The sequence below is a fragment of the Gadus macrocephalus genome, chromosome 5, assembly GCF_031168955.1.
Source record: "Gadus macrocephalus chromosome 5, ASM3116895v1".
NCBI lineage: Eukaryota > Metazoa > Chordata > Actinopteri > Gadiformes > Gadidae > Gadus > Gadus macrocephalus.
This window is the reverse complement of record NC_082386.1, coordinates 19292965-19320261: the sequence shown is the minus strand read 5'-3', so window position 1 is coordinate 19320261 and position 27297 is coordinate 19292965. Positions and strand designations below refer to the sequence as shown.

The window sequence follows — 27297 nt, the reverse complement described above, 5'->3', positions numbered from 1 at the left end:
TCCCCCCTCCCTTGTGTTGTGTTGCTGTGTTTGAAACAGCAGAAGGATGGGGTGTACCCCCCTAGCTGGGTTCAAATCCCTTAAGGATAGCCTACATCATGTAAATAGGATGAAACTCACACAAGGCAGCAGTCCAGCATTTGTCCTTAATCATCAAGTAAGTTGTTTTGACCTATTAAAACCAGTTTAAACAAACCATTGCACTGTGATTATCAATCCTAAATTTGACTTAAAATCCTAAACAGGAAAGGTAGACCATTACAATCAAATCCTCAATGGTTACCTGGTTAATAAACAGTCAAGAGACTCCGGGTTTTAACAACAATGTTTTTATTACTGCACGTTGTTTAAACAGTCGTGGTTACAGCGGAGGCCTTGGCTAGCATGTGAACTGTCTGGTATGTTCCCCACCCTTGACCAGCGAGCAGTTCGGAGCTTCATGGGGGAAACTGCCAGTCAGCAGTGTGCTGCTGCCCTCCTGTCTGTCTGGGACAGGGGGCAATAAATCCTTGCATTTCCTCCCTGGGCTTCGAGTCCCCGAACCTGAGCACTGGGTCTCGCAGCACGCCACAAAGAGGTGCCAGAATGCGGGGGGACAATGGCAGGAAGGCTTTCTCTAAGGGCCGTCCGAACGAGCTTGTTTGTGATTGTCTGCCTACCTGTTTTGTGTCAACTTGAAAGGCTCTCACGTAATGGCACTCGAGAAAAATAAAAAAGCAACAATGCTAAACGTGCGGACCAGCCTCTGGCATCGGTCATGGACACGGACCCCCTGTTTGGTCAAGCCTGTATCAAAGCGCTTCTGAAGAAAAGCGTTTAGCGTCCGAGTGGTTTCAGGGTGGCTTTAACGTAGTGCGGCTGAACCCCTGATGTCAAAGGCCAACATGATGTCCATGGATCCGGAGTACTCCGAGGAGGAGGACGCCAGCTGGACCTGTTGGACGCCCCCTGTGAACACATCCCCCTCCCACACCGGGCTTTTGTTCATCTTCAGCTCCACCCTCTCCTCCCCAATCGCGCTCACCTTCTTGGCCCCCGGGACCCTGACCCTGAAGCGGACCCAGGCGGCGGGCTCCAACAGACCCACGCGGGGCTCAAACAGCACGCAGCCCTTCCCCCAGGCGGTGTAGATGCTGGGGAAGGGAAGCCCCGGCTGCTCGCAGCTGCTCCTCAGGACAAAGTCACACAGGGGGTTGAAGGCGGCGCCGGGGGTGGTCCGGGCGTAGAGCCCCAGGCGGTACAACCCCGGGCCGGGCAGGCTGGTGCTCACCATGACCCTGCTGTCGGTGAAGGTGCAGAAGAGGTGGCGCTCCAGGCGGACGGCCGGCGCCTGGCCCTCCGCCCTCCACAGCACGGCGTGGAGCTCCAGGTCCTGCTGATTTTGGAAGGTGAGGTTGCACTTCCCCTGCTGCGTGCTCACCAGCGCCCCCGTGTGGCTGAACTTGGACAGGCCCGCCTGCAGCGTGCTGGTCCCCGGGCCGCACTCTGAGCCAAGGCCCGGCGGGAACAGCTCGACCTGGGTCGCCACCTTGCAGTGCAGCAGGAAGTTTGCGGCGTTCTCGAAGCGGTCCTCCGGCTTGTCGTAGTCCCGCACGAACACGGACAGGCGGTAGAAGCCGCGGGATGGGCAGAGCGTGTGGACCGTCAGCCCGTCCGGGCGGATCTGCGTAGCCAGGCATCGCTTGGCGAGGGCGGGCTCCAGCCCCGGGTGGACCAGCTCGCACAGCGCCATCAGAGACCGGGAGGTCTTCATCGTCAGCTCCAGCTCGCCCTCTTCCACCTCCAGCACATGGCTCCCCGGGGAGCCTCCCGGGGCCACGCCCAGGGCCTCGGAGCCGACCTGCAGGCCCCAAAACAGTGAGGGGTTCTCGGGGATCTCCTCCATGGCCCTGGGGGCCGGGCACTCCACGGTGAAGGAGCAGACAGAGCTCAGCGGACCGGAAGCCAACTCGAGCCGGGCGTACACCATGATGTCGTAGGTCCCCTGGGCGCGGGGCAGGATCTGCAGGCGCATGGTGCGGTGGGACATGGTCATCACGCCCCAAGAGGACCTGCTGGTTTCCTTTTGCTCGGCGACGCCCCCGTGCAGGAAGTCATGTCGTGGGGTGATGTCATAGGTGTAGGTCACTGACATGGAGGAGCTGATGGACAGGTTCACCTCCCCGTCGTCTGAGGAGGGAAACACAGCACTGGTTAAACAAAGCTTGTTGCAAGGGCTGTTTCTGATTGGTCAAATCAGGGACCAGCCTCTGATGGGATTGAATCATAACTGTTTACGTCTACTGAGGTGGAATTGGCAGCAACATAAAGGAAGTCCTAGTTGGACCTTGTTTACATTTTAAGTTGTTCCTGCTATATTTTGGGGACATGGCATAACTATGCTAGCTATGCTTCCTGTGAATCCTCCAAAGTCTCGGTGAACTATAACCAGGAGTGATGTGAAACCTGCCTATCACTAAAGCTGGAGGCCCACCTGTGATCATGTAGAAGTGCTGCGGTTGGATGAGCTTCAGGCCAAGGGTGAAGAAGAAGGAGGACTTTGTGACCCGCATCTCAAACTCATCCCGGGAGATGGGCTGGTCCAGGAGCTGCCACCTCTCCTTGTCAGGGTAGTGAGACTCCACAAAGTCCTCTGGATCGGTCAGGAAGTAGAAATCCTCGAACCTAAGTCAAGGAAACACAGCAGAGGGTTTGAGGTGAAGACTAAGACTTCCAGAGGACTTTCCATCGTCTCGGTACTCTTGGTTAATGCTTCTGAGTCTGCGTCTTACGCCTTGACGAAGCTCTTGTGCCGCACATGACCGGCGCCCCAGCAGGCGTCCATGAGGAACCACTGCCCCCCCAGCAGCACGGCGTTCCACATGTGGTTCGACTGCACGTCCCGGAGGCTCTGACCAGGCCGTTCTCCGACGCTCTTGCCGTAGCCGCTGACTTCCTGGCACTGCAGGCCCACCTCTCTGAACATACAGCAAACCAAATTGGAGATATCACTACATGGTAATGATCATTACTACATCATATGATACCTCTATATATATATATATATATATATATATATATATATATATCATATGATCAATGGCTGATCCATTGGAGTGTTAGTAAATGGACTGCATCTATTTAGCGTTTTTTTGTTACCAGTGGCCACCCAAAGCGCTTTAAAATATTGCACCCATTTCACCCATTCATACACACATTCACACACCAACGGCGGCGTCGGCCATGCAAGTCGACAGCCAGCTCGTCAGGAGCAGTCAGAGTGAGGTGCCTTGCTTTCAGGGACACCTCGAACTAGCAACTTGCGGTTACCACCCAACCTGCTCTACCTCCTGAGCTACTGCCGCCCACAGCACAACTAGAGGAGGAGGATGGAGCTAGGGTTGGGTGAACAGAGAGAGGGATGGAGGTCTCTGACCTGCACATCTTCAGACAGAGGCTGGCGTAGCCAGAGCAGACGCCCTTCCCTGCAGCGATCACCTCCTCCGGGATGTACAGCATCTTCGACTGGCCCAGGGACCCGCTCACATCGTACTCTGCAGAGCAACACAAGCAGTACAACTTCAATATTAACCAAGGGTACGTCAATATCTCTGAACCTTATAGTTGCGTTAAAGTACGGCTAACCAAACCTGAACCTTATAGTTGTGTTAATGTATCTCTTACTAATCTTGAACCTTATCGTTGTGTTAATGTTTCTCTAACTAAATTCGAAACTTATAGTTGCGTTAAAGTATCTCTAATTAAACTTGAACCTTATAGTTGTGTTAATGTATTGCTAACTAAACTTGAACCTTATAGTTGCGTTAAAGAATTGCAAACTAAACTTGTCTCTTGTAGTTGCGCTAAAGTATTGCTAACTAAACTTGTCTCTAATAGTTGCTTTAAAGTATTGCTAACTAAGTTCAGAGCAGCAGAATCGGTGGGGGGGTTGGGGAGTGGAGGGGGGAGGGTAGGGATCTGGGCTGGAGCCAAACCCACCTATGTTGTGGCACAACCAGACCCAGATGGCTCGCAGCCTCTCCAGCTCAGTCCGCGCTTCCTGCGTGATGATCTGGGCGATGGTCTTCACCTCATACACACACTTCTGCTTCAGCTGGAACCACACGGCGAAACACAGCATGGGAAGCATGATATTAGTGCTGAAATGTGTTAGATTAAATTGTCTCTTTTAAAAATCATATTATTACTGAAAGTGTACAGCCTATAGCGATATCTATATCTATGTATGTTTATGGAATGACCTACTTTTATTTTTGGTTATTTATTTTAAGTGTGTATATTGAAAACGTATATGTAAAACCAAATTTGTAGAACATATATTATCTGAGTAATTTGTTTTGAGAAGCATACATTTTATGAATCATACACGTCTGCCCTTGTGGTGAATAGATGTCTGTCTTCTCCCTTCTAAATGCTTCAGAAGCCTCCATGTTGTGTCGAGGGCAGACCTCTGTCCCGCTTGTGTTTAATCTTATGGCAGGTGCCTCTCCATTAGCCCCATCCACCCTGCCGCTGTATAAATAGGACCCCACTAACTAGTTCGCTGGAAACTGTGCTTTGTCCACGTCCACGGACGTCTCCCATGGAACGTGGCTGACCTATGGGTCCACCACGTCAACGCAACTCAAGGGGTTTTACGGACCCATTACATCCTCTCGGACCCTCCTTGCGTCTACCGCAAGAGCCCGATTTGCGCCTCCAAATGTTTTTAACCAGCAGCCAGGGCTGTGGTTGGTCCGCCTACTAAATCCCGACGCAGAACCGAAACAGGATGAAGACTGCGTTCGAGGCGTCTGCATGGTCCTTGCGTTGCATCAACGTGGAACCATGATCAGCCTTTTAGGGCCGCTCTCCTAAGGCTTGTGTGCGGCGACCACACCGCCCCGCCACCAAAGCCTGTGGTATTAGCCGTTCCATTTGGCGTGGTGGCTCCTGTCACGCTGTGTATTGGGATGTGTTTAAGAACTCGGTTCCCGTCTGGGTTCTCGTGATGTTGTGCAACCTGAGACTGTGGCGGTGTCCGGGTGCAACGCCGCTCACCTCCGCCCCGGCCCTGATGGCGTGGGCGTCAACCCGGCTGAACGCCTCCGAGCCGGAGAACAGGTCCTTCCTGCGCCGCCTCTTCCCGGGCGTCTCCTCCCTCAGGCCCGTCTTCGGCTCTCCCTCCGGCTCCTTCCTCCCGGCGCTGTCCAACTCCGCCAGCTCTCCAGCCTGGGATGGAGAGACAAAGGCGGTTCAAAGTCAGCTTCCTCAACACACGGCCCTATGGACACGTGGACCACCATCCCCAGGTGCGCACCTGCTGCGGCGCTAATGTAAGGAACACATCTGCTTCCTGAAGGACGGCGTACTGTACTTACATGGGATTGGCGTGACATGGGGCCCTGCTTTATAGCCTCCGCTAATAAGGAGGTGTAGCATGTAGCATACGACTCGGCAGTTCTCGTTAAACCCTCGGGTCCCACTAGTCGTAAGTCACAGTTCAGCCTCAGTACTTCTACTTCTCGGAGAGGTAACACCACAGTACTAATGTGGTAGTATTATGGCATGTCTGATACTGTTTTGTCTGTAGTATAGATGGAGGATGGTAATCTACAGATTCTGGTCCAGACAGTTGTTGTTTTTGTAATACAGTACCTAGATCACTACCTTCACCACTACCACAACCTCCTCCTCCATCGCCACCACCTCCTGCCTCCACGACCCTACCTCCACCACCACCACTACCACCACCTCCTCTTCCCAACACCTCCTCCACCAACACCACCTCTCTCCATCACCACCACCCTACCCCCTACCCCGAATCCCACCCATCGAGCTCCTCCAACATCAGAACCGCCTCCCATCACCTCCTCCACAACCCTCCCTCCACCAGCTTACCCCCCCAGCCCTCCTCCCCCTCCCCCCCCGCCATCTCCTCACCAGCTGCCCCTGGCTGTTCATCTGGTCCTCCGCCTGACGGAGGAGCTCCTCCTTGGCGATGATGGCCTCCATGCGCTCCGTCTCCAGACGCGCCGCCTCCTGCTCCACCCTCCGCCGCTCCTCCTCCAGCCGCAGGTCCCGCTCCAGCTGCTCCTGGAGGTCTGGGGGGGGGGGGGGGGGGGGAGGAGGAGGAGGAGGAGGTCAGGGCACAGCCTCTCCAGAGGGGACACACCAATCACCTCCGCCACCTGGGGCCTCCTCTGGGGTCGGGGGGGAGCCTAGAGGTTCTGGGGCCCCAGGGGCCTCTACTGGGGGGATCTACCTCTCCACCCAGCCACCTGGGGCCTCCTCTGGGGTCGGGGGGGAGCCTAGTGGTTCTGGGGCCCCAGGGGCCTCGACTTGGGGGATCTACCTCTCCACCCAGCCACCTGGGGCCTCCTCTGGGGTCGGGTGGGGGAGCCTAGAGGTTCTGGGGCCCCAGGGGCCTCGACTTGGGGGATCTACCTCTCCACCCAGCCACCTGGGGCCTCCTCTGGGGTCGGGTGGGAGCCTAGTGGTTCTGGGGCCCCAGGGGCCTCGACTTGGGGGATCTACCTCTCCACCCAGCCACCTGGGGCCTCCTCTGGGGACGGGGGGGAGCCTAGAGGTTCTGGGGCCCCAGGGGCCTCGACTTGGGGGATCTACCTCTCAACCCAGCCACCTGGGGCCTCCTCTGGGGTCGGGTGGGGGAGCCTAGAGGTTCTGGGGCCCCAGGGGCCTCTACTGGGGGGCCCTACCTGTCCACCCAGCCACCTGGGGCCTCCTCTGGGGTCGGGTGGGGGGCTAGAGGTTCTGGGGCCCCAGGGGCCTCTAAAGGGGGGCTAGAGTGTGTTTGGCCCTTGATGCTGATGTAAGGGCCTCTGGCAAATTAAGTATATCAACAGTAATGTACAACTTAAACAGCAATATATATATATTATAATATAAATATGTAATTAATTAAGGACCTAGTTTCAGAGGTCCTTACACTTAAGTTTGAAAATTCTTCCAAAGATGTCTCTGGTTCGTGAAGCATCGTTTAGCCGTTAATGTTAGCATCCCTGTGAGCGTACGCTGATGGCATCACAAGTGGTTCGTCTGGGTTTCTGGTTCAGTCGTTAAGAGGCAGTATGCTCACGGCTAGGAGTCACGAGTCTCGACCCCATGGGTGTGTCAGCTGGGGTCCCAACCCCGAGGTAAGGCAACATGGGCCTAGTGTGGAGCTATTCCCCTTCAATCTTTCTTCTTCTTGCTTAATCAGTACAGGGAGTTTCATTAATTCACCGCCTCAACAGCAGAGGGAGCCGCCTCCCACTGGGTTTGGTTTGGTTTGATTGAGTGTTTTTTTATGCCACTCTCGTTCAGAGACTTTTTTTTTATACGATGATGAAAGGTCTGATATGGTGATTCCTGATTAATTTCTCCAAAAGTACGTTGCGTTATTCCGTATACAACATGTTGTGATGTTAGCACTTACTTTAAGCGGGCAATTAATTGAATAATTGTTACATGTTTTTTGCTTTATGATAGAGCGAGATAGACTGGAATGTATTGGAGATAGAGGGGGGGACACTCAGCAAAAGACCATGGGTAGGAATCGAACCCGGGTTGCTGCGATCAGGACTGAGCCTTAATGGTGCGCGGCCTACCCGGTGAGCCACGAGGTGCCCCATGCTATTTTAACCAACAATTAATAGTCGAGTCATAGTTAGATCGTCGCGTCGGCCATTTTCAGTCGTGTCGGCCATTTGGTGCGTCCTGACCTCGCTCGGCGTTCTTCGTGGTCTCCTCGTACTGCGACAGCCGGATCTTCAGGTCGCGCTTCTCCCTCTCCATCTCCGCCTTCTTCTTCTTCTCGATGGCCGCCTGCGTCCTCTTCTCCCCCTCCAGATTGTCTCTGCGGAACACAACATGGATGTTCACCTTCACGGCGTGGACCTCCCATGATGCATTGCTTCCAACCCTCCCCGAGATTCTTACACCAAGATCGAGTTTGTGTGTTTGCTTGTTTGCTTGTTTGTGTGTTTGTTTGTGGTTTGTTTGTTTGTTTGTGCGTTTGTTTCTGTGTTTCTGTGTGTGTGTGTGTGTTTGTGTGTTCGTTTATTTGCCTGTTTGCCTGTTTGTTTGTGTGTCTGTGTGTTTGAGTGTGTTTTTCTGTGTGTGGCCCACCTCTCGATCTTCTTCTGCAGCTTCTCCTCGTTGGCCTGGGCCTTCATCTGCTGCACCTCGATGGTGTCGGGCTTGCGGCGGCGCATGTACAGCTCGTGGTTCCCCGTGCACAGCTGCAGGAGGCAGCGGCTCACACGCAGACGCGGCGTGTAGAACACAAAGTCCTGCGCACAACACACGCGTCACACACCAACTCGTAACGTGGAATTACATCTTTATTCACGTTTACATTGAGGGCATTCAGCAGACGCTTTTATCCAAAGCGGCTTAAAATACTGTAAGTACATTTGTCAGAAGAAGAGAAACAATATATATCGCTGGGGGTACAGTAAGGATGTTCATAGAACCAAGTGCCAAGCACTAACAATTGTTAGGTTAACCCATTCCCTGTATATAGCAAAAATAGCTTGGATATGATGCTACACAATGCTAAGTGCTATTCTTAAGTGCCAGGACGTACAACATACAATAAGTGTGTAGGCCTACATTAGGTACAGGTGCCAGGACGTACAAGGTACAGTAACTATCATTAAACTGTCAGTATAATTTATGATATTCATAACTATACGATATTAGTCCATGATTTTCATTTCTTATCTCTTTAAAAAAAAAAAATAAGATTGCCTTTATGGCAGGAGGTAAATAAAGATATCAACGCAAGTCCTAGAAAACGGAGTGCGACATGTTTGCTCGTGGGTCGAATTCAAAGTTGTGACCGGGTTCAAACAGAGGCACGAGTGGCACGACGCCCGTTTATTTAACTACATTGTTTCATAGACATGAGGGTAAACACTGTGCGTCTCTCTTCTTCAGTTCAGAAGAGGGTTACCAGTTACTCACCGGAGCTTTCCAGTCGATAGGCTTGATGATGAACTTCTTGTCTTTTGAGGAGATGTTCCGGATTTCGCTCCAGGCGAAACCGATCTTAGGAGTGAGCCTGGGGAAAAAGTTCTGCCCGTAATGATTTTTGTATATGAGCAGATAGTTTGTACATGCGTATGTATGTATGTATGTATGTATGTACGTATGTATACAGAGTCCAGGGCTCATCTTTCAAATACTGATAAAAAAGACACCAAAAATGACTTAAGGTTAACACATTGACAAGACATGACAAGCATTGAAATGAATACAACAGTTAATGCAAATAGGAAAACTATAAAAACCCGAAACGAAAAATAAAAATCAAGACAAAAAAAAGCATTAAGAAATAAGACCTCTCTCCCTCTACTCAATAGGCAAATATTATTTAAATTGCTATCAGTGTAATGTCAGAACCCACACGGACACAACTTGGCCATTGAACTCTGTGAACACAAACCCTTGGTCTAGCGATCAAACGTGCTGTGGGGGGGGGGGGGGGGGAGGCTGGGTTAGTGACCGCAGCCCAACGTCACACACGCACGCACGCACGCTCGCACACGGCGCTGGGACTCACCTGTCAGCATTCACGTAGATGTTGAGGCCCAGGGCGTCCACGCTCAGCCACAGGTCCGTGCTCTTCCTGTTCTTGATCTTGAAGAAGTTGACGCCGTACATCTCCAGGTCCTGGGCAACCTTCAGGTACTCCAGCACCGCGTCTTCTCTGTGGGCCAGGGTCAGGGTTAGGGAACACACAGGAGTTAGGGTTAGTGAACACAGAGGAGTTAGGGTTAGTGAACACAGAGGAGTTAGGGTTAGGGAACACAGGAGTTAGGGTTAGGGAACACACAGGAGTTAGGGTGAGGGTTAGGGTTAGGGAACACACAGGAGTTAGGGTTAGGGAACACACAGGAGTTAGGGTTAGTGAACACAGAGGAGTTAGGGTCAGGGTTCGGGTTAGGGAACACACACAGGAGTGTGGTCGCACGAGACGGCCATTTTGTGTCATTTATTGTCATTCATTAACACTGCATAACATCCATAGAAATGTCCTTTTTTTTCTATTGTTGAATGACAAATTGAATACAATTATTTTATTGTATTGTGGCCTATTCGATATGCATTTGTCATTGAATAATGGGTCAAAGTAATCGGAGCGTATTCCAGGTGAACTCACTGGACCATGGAGCCGTGCTCGTCGTGCCAGGTCTGCACCCGCTCCTCCCACTGGTCCTTGGACATCTTGTGTCGGTCCAGAACCCTGGGCAGCAGAGACAGAGGGTGGCCGGGGGTTAGCTAAGGCAGCGGTTCTCAAATAGGGGTACGCGTACCACTAGTGGTACTTTGGAGTACTAGTACTAGGTATCAGTGTGTGTAGGTCTGTTTGTGTGTGTGTGTGTTAGGTTTCTGAGTGTGTGTTAGGTGTTCTGGGTGTGTGTTAGTGTTCTGTGTGTTAGGTGTGCGTGTGTGTGTGTGTGTGTGTGTGTGAGAATGAGCTTGTTTGTGTGTGTGTGAATGTGTGTGTGTGTGTTGGATGTATGCGTATATGAGCTTGTATGTGTTTGTTTGTGTGTGTGTGTGTGTGTGTGTGTGTAAGCTGTGTGTGTGTGAGTGTGTGTACCTCTTGGGCAGCAGCCGGTCTCCGGACAGGTAGCCGCGCTCGTGAACATGCTTGTTGTAGTCTCCGAACTTGGCCTGGACGGCGTAGGAGGCGAGCAGCACGGCCGACTCCGGGGGGCAGTAGATCTCGTCGCCCAGGATCAGATCCTTCACCTGCAGGAAGAAGAGCTTCTGGGTCACGTCCTGGATCAGCTCGTCAGCCACATCCTCCGGGTAGAACTTGGCCCGGAACTTGAACAGCAGGGGGGACTCCTTCCTCACGTCCTGGGCCGTCACCTGGGCGGGGGGGGGGGGGGGGGGGGGGAGGAGAGGACGTCCGAATGTGGAATGAATGAACGTGGTAGACAGCAGTGTGAGAGTGAAGAAATTAGGGCATGACCGCGAGAAGCACTCAGCTTGGCATAGCATTGTGTAGCTCAGCGTGGCTTTGCAGAAGTATATTCAATTCAAAATATGGAAAGATTGTAATTAGACTTGTTATTAGACAAAGAAATGCAATTTATTATTCTCCTCAAAAGAATAATTATTATAAATCGACTTAAAAAACAGATTATTCTACGCGTAAAACTCCTTCCATGAAAGCATAAAACAAATTTTTGGCAGGACCCGTTCATTCAGTCATCTGTGCGAGTCCTTGCTCTGTTTACCTTCTTGTCAAACTTGAGCCAGGACTGGAAGCCTTTGTTGTCCAGATACTGCAGGCCGAAGTACCAGATCTCCCTCAGACCGATGGTCTTGGCCACCTTGGACACAGAGAACACCGATTCAGCCATTAGAGTTTCATTCTCAAAATCACAGTCTCATCAGTCATCTAACAAACGCGGTCTGATCTGGAATCTCACTGTTCGGAACTCACAGCCTGATCGGTCTTTAAATCACAGTCTAATCAGTAATCTAACGATCACAGTGTGATCTGAAATCTTACTGGTCTGAAATCCACAATCACCGTCTGATCTAGGATCTTAAAATCAGTCTGATGAGTAATCTAACAATTGTCCTGTTCTGAAATCTACAATCACTGCCTGATCTAGGATCTGTGATAAAATCACAGTTTATTGTTTAATTCGACAAGTACAGCATGACCTGTCATAATACACTCAAAATCTAATCGGTCACTGAACCATCTGTCATAATCGTATCTTAGATCAGACAGTTGTCGTGTGAGCCTGTTTAGCAGTTCTGTCCTTCTAAGTACCTCCAACAGAGGTCTCCCTACATGATCTGGTTTGGCCCATAGGGTCAGTGAATCACAAGTGTGTTTCCCTGTGTATTCAATCGTCACGACATGTCTGTGTGTCATATTAGTGGAGTTCTGAGTTTAGTATTGCTTTTAGACTTTTCTGATTAAAAAATGAATAAATCCCTACAGTTCGATGAGACACGCTGCACTGATTCAGAAAGGCGGACCCAAAGGCAGCCACAGACTGTGGTTTGTAAGGGAAAATAAAAAGCTTAACTCGACAACGAGCCATGTCACTGGCAGGTCAAGCAAACATGTATTTTTCTGGGGGAAATGCCATCCTGGAAGCTAACGCTAACGCTACATACACAGACGGTCTGGACAGAGGCTTTTCTCAGAGCAGAGTCATGGACCAGCACAGGTGTGGCTCGTAGCACTAATTATGGGTCTGCTACCTTTACGTTCGAAGGCTCACGTAGTAGACTCATCTTCCCTCGTTAAGTCTTCCTAAACAACCGGGGAACACAATCTTCTAAGCCACGTGAAAGGACTACTATGGCCCTACTTTCCTCTCCACTTTGCCCTTTATTATAATATAAAACAAACTCATCTAAGGCCTGTTTACAGTTTTGATTATATCTTTATGGATCTAATTTGCTGTGCGGATCTTTTTTCTGTCGATGCTGAAATGAATCTTCTCGAATACGACAATGATTAAATATTGAAAGGACATGCCAATAATGTGTCGAAGCATATCCAAAATTTTTATACATGCACGTATCATAGAAATTTGGATCGTGTCCTTCTTGGGACCCACTGACGGCTCCCGGCCCACAGATTGAGAACCACCGGTGTAGTACGCAGTGAGGCCTAGAGACGCAGTGAGACCCGGAGACGCAGTGAGACCTGGAGACGCAGTGAGACCCGGAGACGCAGTGAGACCCGGAGACGCAGTGAGACCCAGAGACGCAGTGAGACCCAGAGACGCAGTGAGACCTAGAGACGCAGTGAGACCTAGAGACGCAGTGAGACCTAGAGACGCAGTGAGACCTAGAGACGCAGTGAGACCTAGAGACGCAGTGAGACCCGGAGACGCAGTGAGACCCGGAGACGCAGTGAGACCTTGAGACGCAGAGAGACCTAGAGACGCAGTGAGACCTAGAGACGCAGAGAGACCTAGAGACGCAGTGAGACCTGGAGACGCAGTGAGACCTAGAGACGCAGTGATACCTAGAGACGCAGTGATACCTAGAGACGCAGCGAGACCCGGAGACGCAGCGAGACCCGGAGACGCAGCGAGACCCGGAGACGCAGCGAGACCCGGAGACGCAGTGAGACCCGGAGACGCAGTGAGACCTAGAGACGCAGTGAGACCTGGAGACACAGTGAGACCTAGAGACGCATTGAGACCTGGAGACGCAGTGAGACCTGGAGACGCAGTGAGACCTAGTGACGCAGTGAGACCTAGAGACGCAGTGAGACCCGGAGACGCAGTGAGACCCGGAGACGCAGTGAGACCCGGAGACGCAGTGAGACCTAGAGACGCAGTGAGTCCTGGAGACGCAGTGAGACCTAGAGACGCAGTGAGACCTAGAGACGCAGTGAGACCTGGAGACGCATTGAGACCTAGAGAGGCTGTTAGACCTGGAGACGCAGTGAGACCTGGAGACGCAGTGAGACCTAGAGACGCATTGAGACCTAGAGACGCAGTGAGACCTGGAGACGCAGTAAGACCAAGAGACGCAGTGAGACCTGGAGACGCAGTGAGACCTGGAGACGCAGTGAGACCTGGAGACGCAGTGAGACCTAGAGACGCAGTGAGACCTAGAGACGCAGTGAGACCTAGAGACGCAGTGAGACCTAGAGACGCATTGAGACCTAGACACGCATTGAGACCTAGTGACGCAGTGAGACCTAGAGACGCAGTGAGACCTAGAGACGCAGTGAGACCTGGAGACGCAGTGAGACCAAGAGACGCAGTGAGACCTGGAGACGCAGTGAGACCTAGAGACGCAGTGAGACCTAGAGACGCAGTGAGACCTAGAGACGCAGTGAGACCTGGAGACGCAGTGAGACCAAGAGACGCAGTGAGACCTGGAGACGCAGTGAGACCTGGAGACGCAGTGAGACCAAGAGACGCAGTGAGACCTGGAGACGCAGTGAGACCTAGAGACGCAGTGAGACCTGGAGACGCAGTGAGACGTGGAGACGCAGTGTGACCTAGAGACGCAGTGAGACCTAAAGACGCATAGAGACTCAGCGAGACCTAGAGACGCAGTGAGACCTAGAGACGCAGTGAGACCTAGAGATGCAGTCAGACCCCGTGGTGTTTGGGTGGGTCAGGGGATTGGGGTCAGGGTCGGGGTTAGGGTACTGACCTGGTCAAAGAGCTGCTTCTCCTTAGTGTTTTGGTGGGTTAGGGGTAAAAGGGTCAGGGTTAGGGGTCAGGGTTAGGGTACTGACCCGGTCAAAGAGCTGCTTCCCCGTGGTGTTTGGGTGGGTCAGGGGTTAGGGGTCGGGGTTAGGGTACTGACCTGGTCAAAGAGCTGCTTCCCTGTGGTGTTTGGGTTGAAGGAGAACTCGAGCTCTGCGTCCATGGTGGTCACCCGGACGTTGAACTGCAGAACACACATCGCCTCTCTTTAGTCACATGACCTCCCAGCCAACACCTCCATAACAATGCGTTAAGTTAGGTCAGGTTATGCTATGCTATGTTATGCTAAGCTATGGTATGCTATGCTATGTTAGTCAATGTTATGCTATGTTAGTCATTGTTATGCTATGTTATGCTAAGCTATGTTATGTGATGTTAGGTAGGTAGAAACAAGTGTTTCTCAGCGTCATGCAATACCAGTAGTGTATGAATTTGTATATGGGCAGCCGGGAATCGAATCCCTAACCTGGCGGTACTGATGCGAAAACATCCCAGTTGGACTACACAGGCAGTAAGAACTATATGCATTCATAAATATCAGACAAAAATTAAACAAAAGGATTCTAAAATCCTTGCATTTGCATTTTCTTTGATGCTTTTTATTATAGTGATAGACAGAGAGGCCTGGGAGGTAGAGGGGAGGGCATGCAGCAGAGGACCACAGGCAGAAATCGGTAAGGACTGAGCCCATACAGAGCCTGTACGCACTCCACCCTTAGAGCAACCGGTGCGCCCCAAAATCCTTCAATTTGTTGATGCAGGTTCCAGAACCTAACTTAAATGAGTGTTCAACAGGTCTTGAATATGGCTTAAACAGTTCTCGGATATGTCTCCGATGCATCTTAAACATTTCCAGAACAATTCTTCTTGAATTCTTCAATAGCTATAAAAAAAAGGATACTATATATCTATACAGTATATATATATACATATATATATATATATATATATATATATATATATATATATATATGTGTATAATATTTTTTACATTAGGCACTCAATTTTGCTGTACTCTGGGCAATGTCAATTGAGGTTGCTCAAATTAAAGCCCTCCTACAGAACCACCAGCCAGCTCAGGGTGTACCAGCCGCGGCCCCTGCGGCTGCGCAACTTACTTATCCAGAGGATGACATACTGTCTACAGCTGCGTCCTGTAGCCTCTTTATAGAGGAGGAAGAACAAGGGGTCTGCAAGGTAGCGTCCCTTGCCTCTCAGGCTTTCTCTCAAGGGTCTCTGGGCGGCTCGGCTAGAGAGTCAGTGTCCGGCCGCGACACTGTTAGACCAGCCGTGCGAATGGCCCTGGCAAGGCTGGGGTTAGAGGAAGCACCTGTTTCATCTGCACCTGTGAATGTCTTTTTTCCACAGGCCGCTCAACCTTCCGCTTTCTCTTTGCCCCCCTCTGAGCCGTACATCGCAGAGCTTCATAGATGCTGGCCAGATTCAAGGGCTCTCTCCCATCACACTAGTGATAGGAGATTCCTGGCAACAATGGCCAACGCTGATACTTATGCCTTGGACCGGTTAGCTCCGATTGAGCCTGCTATAGCATCCCTGGTTCTCTCCCCAGACGAGGCTCTGAGAGCCGATGCGCGCTGCCCTCGGCCCCAGTGCCGGATTACAAATGACCTCCTTAGGAGTTACAACATTACTGCCCGTGTGGGACGTCTTGGGAATTCACTTTCTCACATCGTTCTGGTGCTGTCTCAAACTATACCGGGGTCAGGTGCTGATCCTTCAGCACAGAGCGTCAGTGATGCTTCACTGCAGACTTTTGCGTATATGTCTAGGGAGCTGGGCAGATTAATGTCCACTGTTACGTTGGCTCGCCGCCAGGTTTGACTGGTGCAATCGCCCCTGTCGGAGGTGTGTCGACGGACCCTCTGTTCTCTTCCAGGGGTCCCAGGCCGGACGTTTGGGCAAGCTGCTCTTCAGGCCCTGGAGTCACAGCCTACTTCTGGTGGCTCCACATTGGCCAGGAAGGCCATGGTTCCCACTAATACTGAAACTCCTCAACGGAGAGCCTTGGTGCCTCCCAGAGAGACAGGACCTTCTGTCTCAGGTGGGCGGACGCATATGGCACACGGCCTGCGATTGTACGTGTGGCCCCTGAGAGCCAGGACCCGCTGCTGACGTCTTGCGATCAGTCAGTGGTCCGTACCATTTTTAGTTCAAGGGCACCCTCCACTAGGTTGCTCTATGCAAACAGGTGGAAGTTGTTTTCACAGTGGTGCGTGGCATGGGGCGAAGTCCCAGAGACTTGCTCAGTGGTAGTGATACTACACTTTCTGCAGTCTGTGTTTGACAACAGGAGAGCTGCTTTTACCCTGCGCGTTTATATGGCCGCGATCTCGGCCACACATGCAAGGGTGGATAACCACACGGTAGGGTCCCACTACCTACTCAGGCAGTTTCTGAAGGGAGCCCAGAGGCTTCAACCTCCACGATCCCTGAGGGCACCATCATGGGACTTGCAAGTAGCTCTGAGGTCCTTATGTCTACCCCCATTTGAGCCGCTAAGTCAGGCAGATCTGACTCGGCTCTCCATGAAGATGGCATTCCTCCTTGCCATTGCGACTGCAAAACGGGTGGGTGAATTCCATGCCTTGTCAGTGAGCCAGGTGTGTTTGCGCTGGCACGCAGATGGATCAGGAGTGGTGCTCACCCAAACGATTGTCTCCCCATCATGTAAACCAATCAATCGAGTTGGCTGCTCTCAATCCCCTAGGCTCTCCAGGGGGTGCAGAAAGAGTGTCAGACCTGTTGTGATTTGCATGCTCAATAAAGCATACAATTTGCCACTCGCTACGCGTGCATTTTCATTTTCCCTCTAGGCTAAGCCCCGAATATTTATGAAACCTGGAAACTCCCCTGGTGTAGATACGTAACTAATGGAGGAGAACGTTTCAACGTGAACCTGTACTAAAAGACATCCTTCTCTTTTCCACAACGGAAAATTCAGTACGGTGTAAAACAATTGTCCGTGAACCCTGACCCCATTAAAGTGTTGACCCAACTGTTTTATGAAGTGACTCTTTAGTGCACACCAGGTCGTAAAGATAAAGTCCTGAAACATCGGGCCGTGGCATCGAAACTCCAGCTCGACATTCCCTCACACCATGCCACCAAATCATGCAGAGAACTGCCCAGGGCTCAGAAAACCGCCGCCGCCACTTTCGCCATAGCAGCAACCTTTACATTGTGGTTTCCGCCCTAGGATATGCATGACTTGTAATTGGACAGTTACTCATTACCAATACAGAGCGCATTCCTTCTGCTTCTTAACATTTTTGTTCGCTTGTTCAGCGCCTTGTAGCGCAGTTTCTGCACGAAGTGCTCGACACAGATAGAGTTCGAATGACATGATTGACTAATGCCACACTTATCGGTGGAAATACTGTTGGTACACGTCATGTCCGAAAACGTAAACCAACTTTGGGTTAACCATTTCACTTTGAAACGCCGGCATCTGTCAGAGCACACAGCACCATACATCAGCCAGTGTTCTTAGGCCCCGTCCACGCGGAGACGTGGTGAAACCGCAGAAGTCTTGTGCGTTTCGGCCGACCGTCCAGATTGGAGCCGGCGAATCCGGTGCCCGAAACCGCACATTTCTGAAACCACGTCCGAGGGTGGTTTCAAATCTATCCGGACCTATGCAGTTTCGTGTTAGGATTCGTGTGGACGTCTGAAACGCAAACAATGACGTCATTAGCCCCCCCACCAGCTGGGCAACGTCAGAGTTACGTTGAATTTTTTATAGTTTTTTATAGTATAACGCAGTGATATGATCATGAGCAGTTCACTTCTAACTTGAGAGACAGTGAAATCCGCGAGCTGCTGATCATGTGAGAGAAGGTGATGCAGTCGTATTAAACAAAGACGTTGAACGATGACTTTGGGTTGAACAGCAAATACCTTTAGACCATTAGTGTCTCCATTCATTATGTCACAACGTCATTGAAGATAAGTGGCTGAGTTCTCATGACTTGGTGTCAAGAACCAAGCAGAACAGAGCTCTATCCAACACAATACGAGCATCAAATCAAACATTGTCCCGTTACAAATCCAGACAGAAGACATTAGGGGGAATGTAATTATACCATCGTCATGTCATTATGTCATCATTGTTTCACCTTACATAACTTCATTTAGGTTGAACTAAATCCCCCACGAGAAACCAAAGAGGAAGATCTTACTGTTTTAGGCATCTTGGCCTGGAGTGTTTTCAAGCAGCTACAGTAGAAAGTTCCCTCAGAGCAGAGAGGGACGGAGGGGAGACGCTGGGCGGTCTGCGAGCTACTGCACCTGACTGATGGCTGGGGCTGACGTTGGCTCCCCCCAGCAGCGGGGCAAGGCGGCTGGGCAGGGCTAACGTCCTTTGAACCCAGCTGGAGGCCAGTGACGTGGTGGTTTTCCCGCTCGCACACACACCCTCTGGTCCACGCCCCCTCCACCGGGGCAGGGGGGGGGGGGGGGGGGAGGCTCATCACAACGGAAGCAACTAACCCCCCGCCGATAGCGAGAAGGAACCCAGCGACCTTTGACCCTTGAGCACACAATGATGAGTTCTTCCTTCAGGAGGCGCCGTAGGGAGAGGATAGGAATAATGGAAGCGTACTTAACCACTCAAATATCTCTTTCACTTATCTGTACTGCCTTCGACTTCAGCAAGGTAAAGAACACTCTAGTTGGCATCATTAATACCATGTCTTTGAGTGGTTGAGGATTAAGGCACTTTATTCAGAAAAACAGTCAAATAAAGACCTTTTTGATTTTATCCCCAATTAATTTTTATTAAACACTACAGATGGAATATCAATGCAGACAATGTGTTCATCTGATGATTTGATCGTTTATTTGAAAGATTGAATTTGCTGTGATAACCGATAGCTGTGGTAAGTGTTTTCTGGTGTGGAATATCAGCTTCTGTTGGGAAGTAAACCATTACTAGACTGAGAGGGGAACTACTAAACAGCACAAGCCTGCAGGTAGGAGTCGAAATGTGGATCAAATGTCCCAATGTGTGGTCAGCATCAACTTCCTGTAAAGCACGTACCTTAGTTGTAAAGACTTGTAGATAACTTTTCTTCCTAGTACTTTATATCTTAAAGCAGTGTCAGGGCTTTATACTGTGTTTTGGCACTTTCAGTTACAGTCACGATTACAGCTCACTGTTAAGTCAGTATTTTTTAGATACAGGTCACTAGTGAGTACAGTTATTTATTTAGCGAATTCAAAGTCCTTTAGCCAAGCAGTTGCCTCTTGATCTGCTGTATGAAGGGTGACAAGTCCTCCTTTAAGTCTTTGTAGAGGGCACCCAATTGAACTCAACAATGAGGACCATAACAGGAACAATCCGCCCAACACCTCTCCCCTGGCTCCCTGTCCTCGCCAACATAGCTCCTCCACACATCCGGCGAGTAGTCCCCACTCAAAGGATGCTCCAAAAGACCAAAGACTCCCCTCACCTTCCAATTCACATGGACATTTTCAACCCACCCACTGCTCGACTTCCAAGTAGACGACCAATTTGGAAGAACCCACCACCAGCTGATCTCACCATCCAATCAGTGTGGAACAAGGAATGGGAGTACAAGGACGTCCCAAATAAACATCTGGCATCAACCTACCAAGGAAGCAGTGGACGACAGTAAATAGATTCAGGACTGGACAAGGCCCATGCTTGGCCAGCCTTCACAAATGGGGCAGCAGCCCAACCCCACTGTGTGCTTGTCGAGAGCAGCAAACAATGCATCACATCATTGAAGTGAGTACAGTAGGGAGGGGCTTAAGGATGCTCTACAGCTGGAGAGTACAGAGTACATCTCTGTATCACTATCATCACTATCATAGGGGTGCAACGGATCACAAAACTCACGGTTCGGATCGTGTCACGGTTTTTTGAATAAAATCTTTAAACATGTAAAAAAAAAATAAAGTGTAAAATTAGGTCATAATCCTGCTTCCTTTAAGCCTAGTACATATTTAAAGAAATTGCTTGCGTCCATATAAAATAAAAACGTATAAAAAATAATTTAAAAAAAATAAAGTGTTATCTGAGGCATTATTCCTTATTCTTTTTAACATATAGTAAAAAAAAAAAGGAAAGGAAGCACAGAGAACCGGGCGAAAAGACTACAACAAAACAAACAGCCAAACATAAACAGCCCATTTCCGGTTCCGGTTCCGGTCCGGTTTCCGTTTCAATGGGATTTACGAAACGCCAAATAAAACACGACATAAACTGTATTTCGCTACGATATTTGATTAGGAACATCAAAGAACACCACTAACCACTTGGTGAGTTGCATATTTCTGAAAACGGACGTTTAGGGTTGTTTTAAGGACAGGTTTGTGAATGCCAAAGCCAGCCATTCTGAAGCAGGCGGGGGCGAATCGAAATGAGCCAAAAACCTGAGGAAATACAGGATCAATAGTCCTGTCTCATTTCGGTGTGTCAACCACTATATTTCATCCTAGACAAACCAGAAAGGGGGCTCAATGTGCTAAATACCGGAATTGTCCTTTAGACATGCCCTGATCACGTGAACGCACAACTTTTTTTCTTTTTTTCCCCCCTCACCAGGGTGGGGAAAAGGTCCTCAACGTCATTCAGGGCCTACCCCTAACCAACCACATGTGCCGTGTTCCGATTCAGATCGGGCGAAATTAAGTGTACTGAAAGGACCCGGATGGTGTGCTCAAAACGGTCAAATCGCGAAGTGTGTGGCTATGTACACTTTTCGTACTTAACGGCAGCCATCTTAGCCACGTAGCGGAAGAGGGCGGAGCCAGGCCGAGCCAAAGTCGGCACATTTTCCACATAGCCTGCATTAATAGTCATTTTGTAGTTTTTATAGTTTTTTTAGCTTTTTATAGCTGCTAGGCGTAAAAAGTCCACCATTCAAAGTGGGATGTTTATTGCGGGGGGGGGAGCCGCGGCGGCAGTCGTGATCGTAATTTCCGGTGAGTGCACCACGGAGTATTCGATGTCCTGGCTACACCCCTGCATACATACAATCTCACACACACACACAGACACCCACACACACACACACACACACACACTCCCTCTCTTTCACACTGTCTCTCACGTACGCACACCGACAGAAACACACAAACACACACACACACTCTCACCTCGCTGCCGTCACATCACTTCAGCTCCTGTCTCCCTTCACTTCATGAGCTATGAAACGCCTGAAAAACCCAAACCCTTTCTGGACACGAACACCTAGCTTGTTTGCGGCCAACCAGTGTTGCAGCCAGGGTTGCCTGATTGGGCAGGATCTGGTAACACTGCTGCCAACAGCCACCTCTTTGTTTTTCAATTGACACACACCTAATTGCACTATGCTACTATGAAGATATGTGCGTGAAGACAGGTCAATACAGACGTTCCATACAAAGTGTTTGTGATTCACCTTCAGGGGGATTATGGTCAATTTGGCCAGATTGTGCGGGAAATCTGGCCTAATCTGGCATCACTGACTATGATGGTTATCAAACCCACCTTAACAACAATAAGACTCCTTATTACAGCTGTTTATCGTGTTTTAAGAGACCCTAAACGTGTGATTTCTCTCTGTGGTGAGTACTGTAAGAGACGCTGGGACGCTGCACCACGGTAGGACTCTGCTCTCGCTCTGGTGTCGTCGTGTTTAGACCTCTGACCGCTGCTGAATGGAGAGAGCGTAGAGCGCTGAATGAACATGCACACAGTGCTGTGTTTTCTCTTTATTAGCACCGTCTTCTCCAGCATGCACATCTTTAGATAAAGTATGACAGAAACTGGACTTCTCTTTTGTTTTTCGGTTATTTTCTTGTTCACATGACACTGAGTCGTAAAATCAACAAGTCAATCAATTGCCATGGTAAATATATAAAGTACTTCAGGATATATATATTTATATATATGCAGTATTTCACGTTTCCACCAGGGGTCAAGTGGGTGGGCTCATTGAGCCTTTTCAAAATAGACCCGCGACGTATGATGGACGGATTAGCGGACCAATCGGTACAGTCCACTGGATAGGATGGACGGTTCCTCTCTCCATCATACACTCCCACTTGTATAGTCACTAAGGGTTGGACTTTGAAATTGCCTGTGGTAACCCGCACCACAGCTGGTGGTAACACTGGGCCCTTTAAGAGCTGCCCAGTGGCAGTCCTGGTTGACAGTCAGGTGCTGCTCCTCTGTGTTCCCAGAAGGAGATGAAGAAGGTGAAGAGGACCAGGAACAGCATCTCGCCGCAGGAGATCAAGAGCACTAGCTCTACAAATGAACACTCCAGTTAATCTACCCAAATATTTACTTAATATGCTCATGTAAAATGCTAATGTAACGAGCAGCATGTACCCACAGTAGAACTTCATAACAAGAATGGGCTAATCACACCATAGAGTATCTACAGGAGGTTTTCAGATCCTTCTATAGGAGATTAACCAACGATGCGTATGTAAGGTCAGCAGTCAGGTCAGAGCAGCAGTGTGTGTTGGTGTTGGTCCTTGTGTTTTGCTCCTTAACCCGTCGCCTGGACATCGAGCAGTTCATCAGAGAGTAGAGATATAGCAGAGAGATCGAGACCAACAGCCAGCTGGACCTCCAGACACAGCCGGACCTGTTCGACCCCCCTCTGTAGATCATCTCTGTCCGTTCGTCTGTCTGTCTTTCTGTCTGTCTGTCAGTGTGTCTTCGTTAAAGCCAAGGGGATCGTTAAGGGAGGGGTGGGGGGTGCGGGGGTGGCGGGGATGTATGTGAACAGACCCCCAGACCTGTGTTGTTTACGGGTCCAGACCAGCGCTCACCACGCTCTGAGTTTAGCTGCCAGCGTTGCGTTGCAGAGAGCAGAGAGCGTGTCAGCAGGTGAGCTGGGGGCTCAGGGCAGCCCTCCGCCGGCCTCTGGGCTCACCAGACAGAACCCAGAGTAGTGAGGAAGAGACACAGACACACGACAGCACAACCTCCTGGAACCACCCTGAGAGGGGAGCTCCTGTGTGGGAGTGTTGGTGCTCGTGAGATAGAGTGTGTGTGGGTATGAGATTGTGTGCATGATAGGGAGTGTGTGTGTGTGTGTGCGTGAGATAGAGAGAGTGTGCATGTGCGTGAGATTGAGAGTGTGTGTGTCTGGGGGGGGGGGGAAGGGGGGTGTTAATGAGGGTTGGCTGGCCGCTGCCGCTATTCCTCGACTGGCACGAGGAGTCTGTAATTCTGCCCGGTCCCTGGTGGATTTTCCTAAGAATCGCTCCTTCTCTCTGGTCACCCAATCCCCAGCACACCTGTTGTCTTGTCTGGTTGCCACGGCGGCACGGAGAGGCCTCAGCATGGGGAGAGGGAGCACTTTGTTATGTCGCTGTTCGCATAAACAACCCAGCTACCCCCCGGTGTCCATGCACCATGTCTGGGACGCGGTTCGGGTCCTACCGGGGGTTAAACCCGTCGTTTGTATGTGTGTGATGTTGCCAGAATCTCTCTCTGGTGATGTCCAAGGTCCTATGCATGTCCCCTTGTCCTCTACAGCCTTTCCTCTCCAACCTGCTCCTCGTGACCAGCCTGTTCTCCTCCGCGGAGTGGCTGCATCTTCATTTGTCTATAGCAATAAAAGATGACCCGTTTTCAAGATGAAGGGTCCTCTTAGCCGCAGGTTGTATGTAGTCATTACCTGTAGTCTACTGTAGTGCCCTGTGAACCGGGAGGTCACTGGCTGTGAATAGTAGGCGACAAAAGGAGCTCTCGTCCCGTCTGGACGGGAGCCACGCTTTGTCCATGGGGTCAGCAGTGACACGCACTAGCCCTCAGCCCTGGGGTCGAGACGGTGCCTTCCCTACCACGGGTCGTGGTTCCTTACTCAACGCTGTCCCTGAAGTGTACTTGTGCCGTGTGTTTTACATGTGGGGCTTACTGACCCCTGAACCCTTTGAGGACCTTGCCAATCCCTGCTCCCAGGCCGCTGATGCTCTTTCCTCGACTGATATTGAAGTATAATACACATATATGTATTGATAATATTTAACAAGATTTCCAAAGCGAGTTGCCATTGGAACGAACCCCCAGCCCAAGATTATGTGTGTGTGGGGGGCGTTTTTTAAAAGCAGATTTGAACGGCGATTAGCGCTAAATCCTCGGCTGACAAACGAGGGTTTTCTATTTTGACGTGAACACTTGGCTTCCCTAAACGGATCTCTTGAAGCTGTGTGCTAGAAGCAACAGTTGCTCTCAGCCTGTCGTTATGTCATGCCTTCGAGAGCAGCCGTCTGTGACAGCAGAGGAGCTCACGGCTGGTCTCTACCAGGCTGTACTGAGGGGAGAGCCACCATGGCCACCGCACAGGGCTCCCAATCCCCGACAGATCAGCTGGTCGGTCGCCGGGCAGCACTCAAAGGGTCGCGGTAGGGTCAGGTTAGATGTTATACATATCAGAGTCAAAATAGCAACAACGTTAGCTACACAGTTACACTATTAATACTAATCTTATTACAAGTACTACATTATTTAGCATGTGTTCCGATTTCACACGTTATTCCGATACGATGTAACGCAATATTCCGATTCAATGTAACATGATTACGAGAGGAGGGCGGGGACACCGCAGAGACAGCCAGAGGGCTCGCCGTCGTTCAGAGAACCAATCAAAAAGCCGCACTCAGGCTGGCCTCCTCGACGTCGCCACGGTCGCGCCTCCGCGTATTGAGTTTCGTAAAATGGCCGACGTGCTGTCCCGGAAAGAAGATGGCGTCTGATTAGAAAACACATTTCACCGGGGTGTAGAGAACACACTCTCAAAGTCTGAGAGGGTCGAGTGAAATGTGCTGTCAGCACCCGGCCTGAGTCGGGGAGGGAATGCCGGAAAGCCTACAGTCTCAGTGTGTCCCGCACCCTCCTCTCTGGCGGTCCTCTCTAGCTGAAGTTATAGGAGAAAAAACAAAGTTTGGTGTTTCACTCCAGACCTGCTGTCCTCATACCGTGAAACAAATCACCATATGAGGGAATACAGGCTTCTGATTGGTTGCGAGTTCGGCTCCGGGGTTCGAAAGAGATTCAGTGATTTGGAATGTATGCACTTTTTAGACTTTTAACACTCGTATTCCGTCACGTCCTTGTTCGTATTAAGAGGGGTGGGTTCTGAGAAAAATAGTTTTCTAACTAAACAAAAACCTCTGGGCACTGATAAAGCGTTTCGGGATAAGAGATGTTTAGTTTGGGGTATCTGTCCGACAGGGGTTGATAGTAGTTTAATTCCTCTAGTTATTTTCTCAGGTATTGTTGTTCCCACACCTGAGATCCAGAGATTTTGGTATCCTGTTGGCACAAAGGGAAGATCACATGAATCAAATCATCAATGTTTGATGTCTAGACGACTGAAATAGATGTGGGCATCGAAAAAACAAGGGCTTATTTATTCTGTCGGCCAGACGTCAACATTTAGATTAAAAATAACTGGCACAACACGTAAGAGAAGAAAATAACTTCTTTATTTGCCGAAATAATTTCAACCTTGTTTTTTTTTTTTAAAGGGCAGTGTTCACAAGATGGAGTGAAATCGATTTTGCAATTGCACAAAACTACTGTAACTTCAGTTTTTATCCTGTGACTGATGCTTTATATAATCTAACTGTCGTATTTATTGCACCAAGTAATCGATGAAATATTTCTAAAGTTTGTTGTTTGCGTTCTGTTTTATCACTTCAAGCGTCTGACACCCATCGTTCAGGACCCTCTGAACAATGCAGGAGAGTGCCCCCCCCCCCCCCCCCCCCCCCCTCATGTATGGGGCCGCGGGGGGTCCTGGTTCCTCAGGGGGGGGCACAAAACTAATCAAGCAAGGCTATCTTTATGCGTGTGCACATTCTTGTCTGGGCACATGTATGTGTGTCTGTGATTATCTGAATGTGTGTGTGTTTGTGTAATTATTAACCATCACGGATGGAAAGGCAGCTGCAATAGAGCTGTGGGTATGTGTGGAATCACTCTACACATCCCCTTTCCCTGTGAGTGTGAGTGTGAGCGCATGCACCACTGAGTAAAGGAGAGGGTGTGCGTGTGGTGTGCATGGTTGTGTGTGCGTGTCCTTGTAATGTTGCCAGGCAGATATGGCAGCTACCATGGATATCTTCTGACATCAGAGCTTCCTCTCTCTCTCTCTTTTTCTCTCTCCCTCTCTCTCCCTCTCCTAGTTCCATCTCTCACTTTTGCTCTGTCTTTCTCCCTTCTCCGCTTTCATTCCCTCATCCTTCCTTCCTCCCTCTCACTCCCTTTTATTCAGTTTACCCCTCTCTAACTCTCCCCTCTTTTCTCCTCCTTCTCTGTCTACCCTCTAACCTCCCTCTCCCTTATATTATTATCCATATATTCTGTCAATCCCTCTCCTTCCCTCCCCCTTTCTCTCCCCTCTATTTTATCTGTATTTTATCTCCCTTGTGTTGTGTTTCTGTGTTTGAACGAGCAGTAGGATCTTATTTTATGCCCCCCCCCCAAAAGGGGTCCAGGATACCCAGGACCAAGACTGGCCTTTGGGGGGTACCCCCCTAGTTGGCTAATCTTGAGGTGTGTGCGCCGTGGTGTAGGAGGGGTAAGTCGTCTGCCTCCTCCCTTCACATCCATGGCCCAGAAAACCACACTGTGTTAAACTCCCTTATGGATCGCCTACATCATGGAAATAGGATGAAACTCACACAAGGCAGCGGCCCAGAACAGAGTCCTGAGTGACTGCTGGACCCCACAGTAGGACTATGGGGGTGGTGTACTGTCATCGGACAGGCTACATTTTGCGACACATTCTGTGATATCTGATGATTAACTCACACCAGTAGTTAACTGGTTACCAGACTATGTACCACATGGATCTATTGGTTAGCAGACTTTGGTCATAATGATGCAAGGTGAGCATTTGTCCTTGATCATCAAGTAAGTTGTTAAAACCAGTTTAAACAAACCATTTCACTGGGATTATCAATCCTAAATTTGACCTAAAATCCTAAACAGGAAAGGTAGACCATTACAATTAGGGATGCAAATTATCGAGTAATTCATTAATCGATAGTTGTTTCATCTTATCGATCGATGATCGATTAATTGATAAGCGGCAATTCT

At 50.0% G+C, this 27297-nt stretch overlaps 1 protein-coding gene across 1 annotated transcript; it reads right to left on the bottom strand.

Annotated features, from left to right (window-relative positions):
• Positions 1–313: 313 nt before the first annotated feature.
• On the bottom strand, positions 314–18583 carry LOC132457237 (hillarin-like). The gene is made up of 16 exons (XM_060051400.1): positions 18404–18583; positions 14305–14388; positions 11238–11333; positions 10592–10866; positions 10148–10231; positions 9548–9694; positions 8950–9046; positions 8110–8273; positions 7704–7837; positions 5923–6083; positions 5041–5211; positions 3979–4093; positions 3416–3533; positions 2772–2957; positions 2474–2664; positions 314–2169 (listed from the first exon to the last, which is right to left on the bottom strand). Exons 1-16 carry the CDS (start codon positions 18413–18415, stop codon positions 845–847), a joined length of 3360 nt encoding a protein of 1119 aa, XP_059907383.1. The 5' UTR covers positions 18416–18583; the 3' UTR covers positions 314–844.
• Between the last annotated feature and the right edge of the window lie 8714 nt (positions 18584–27297).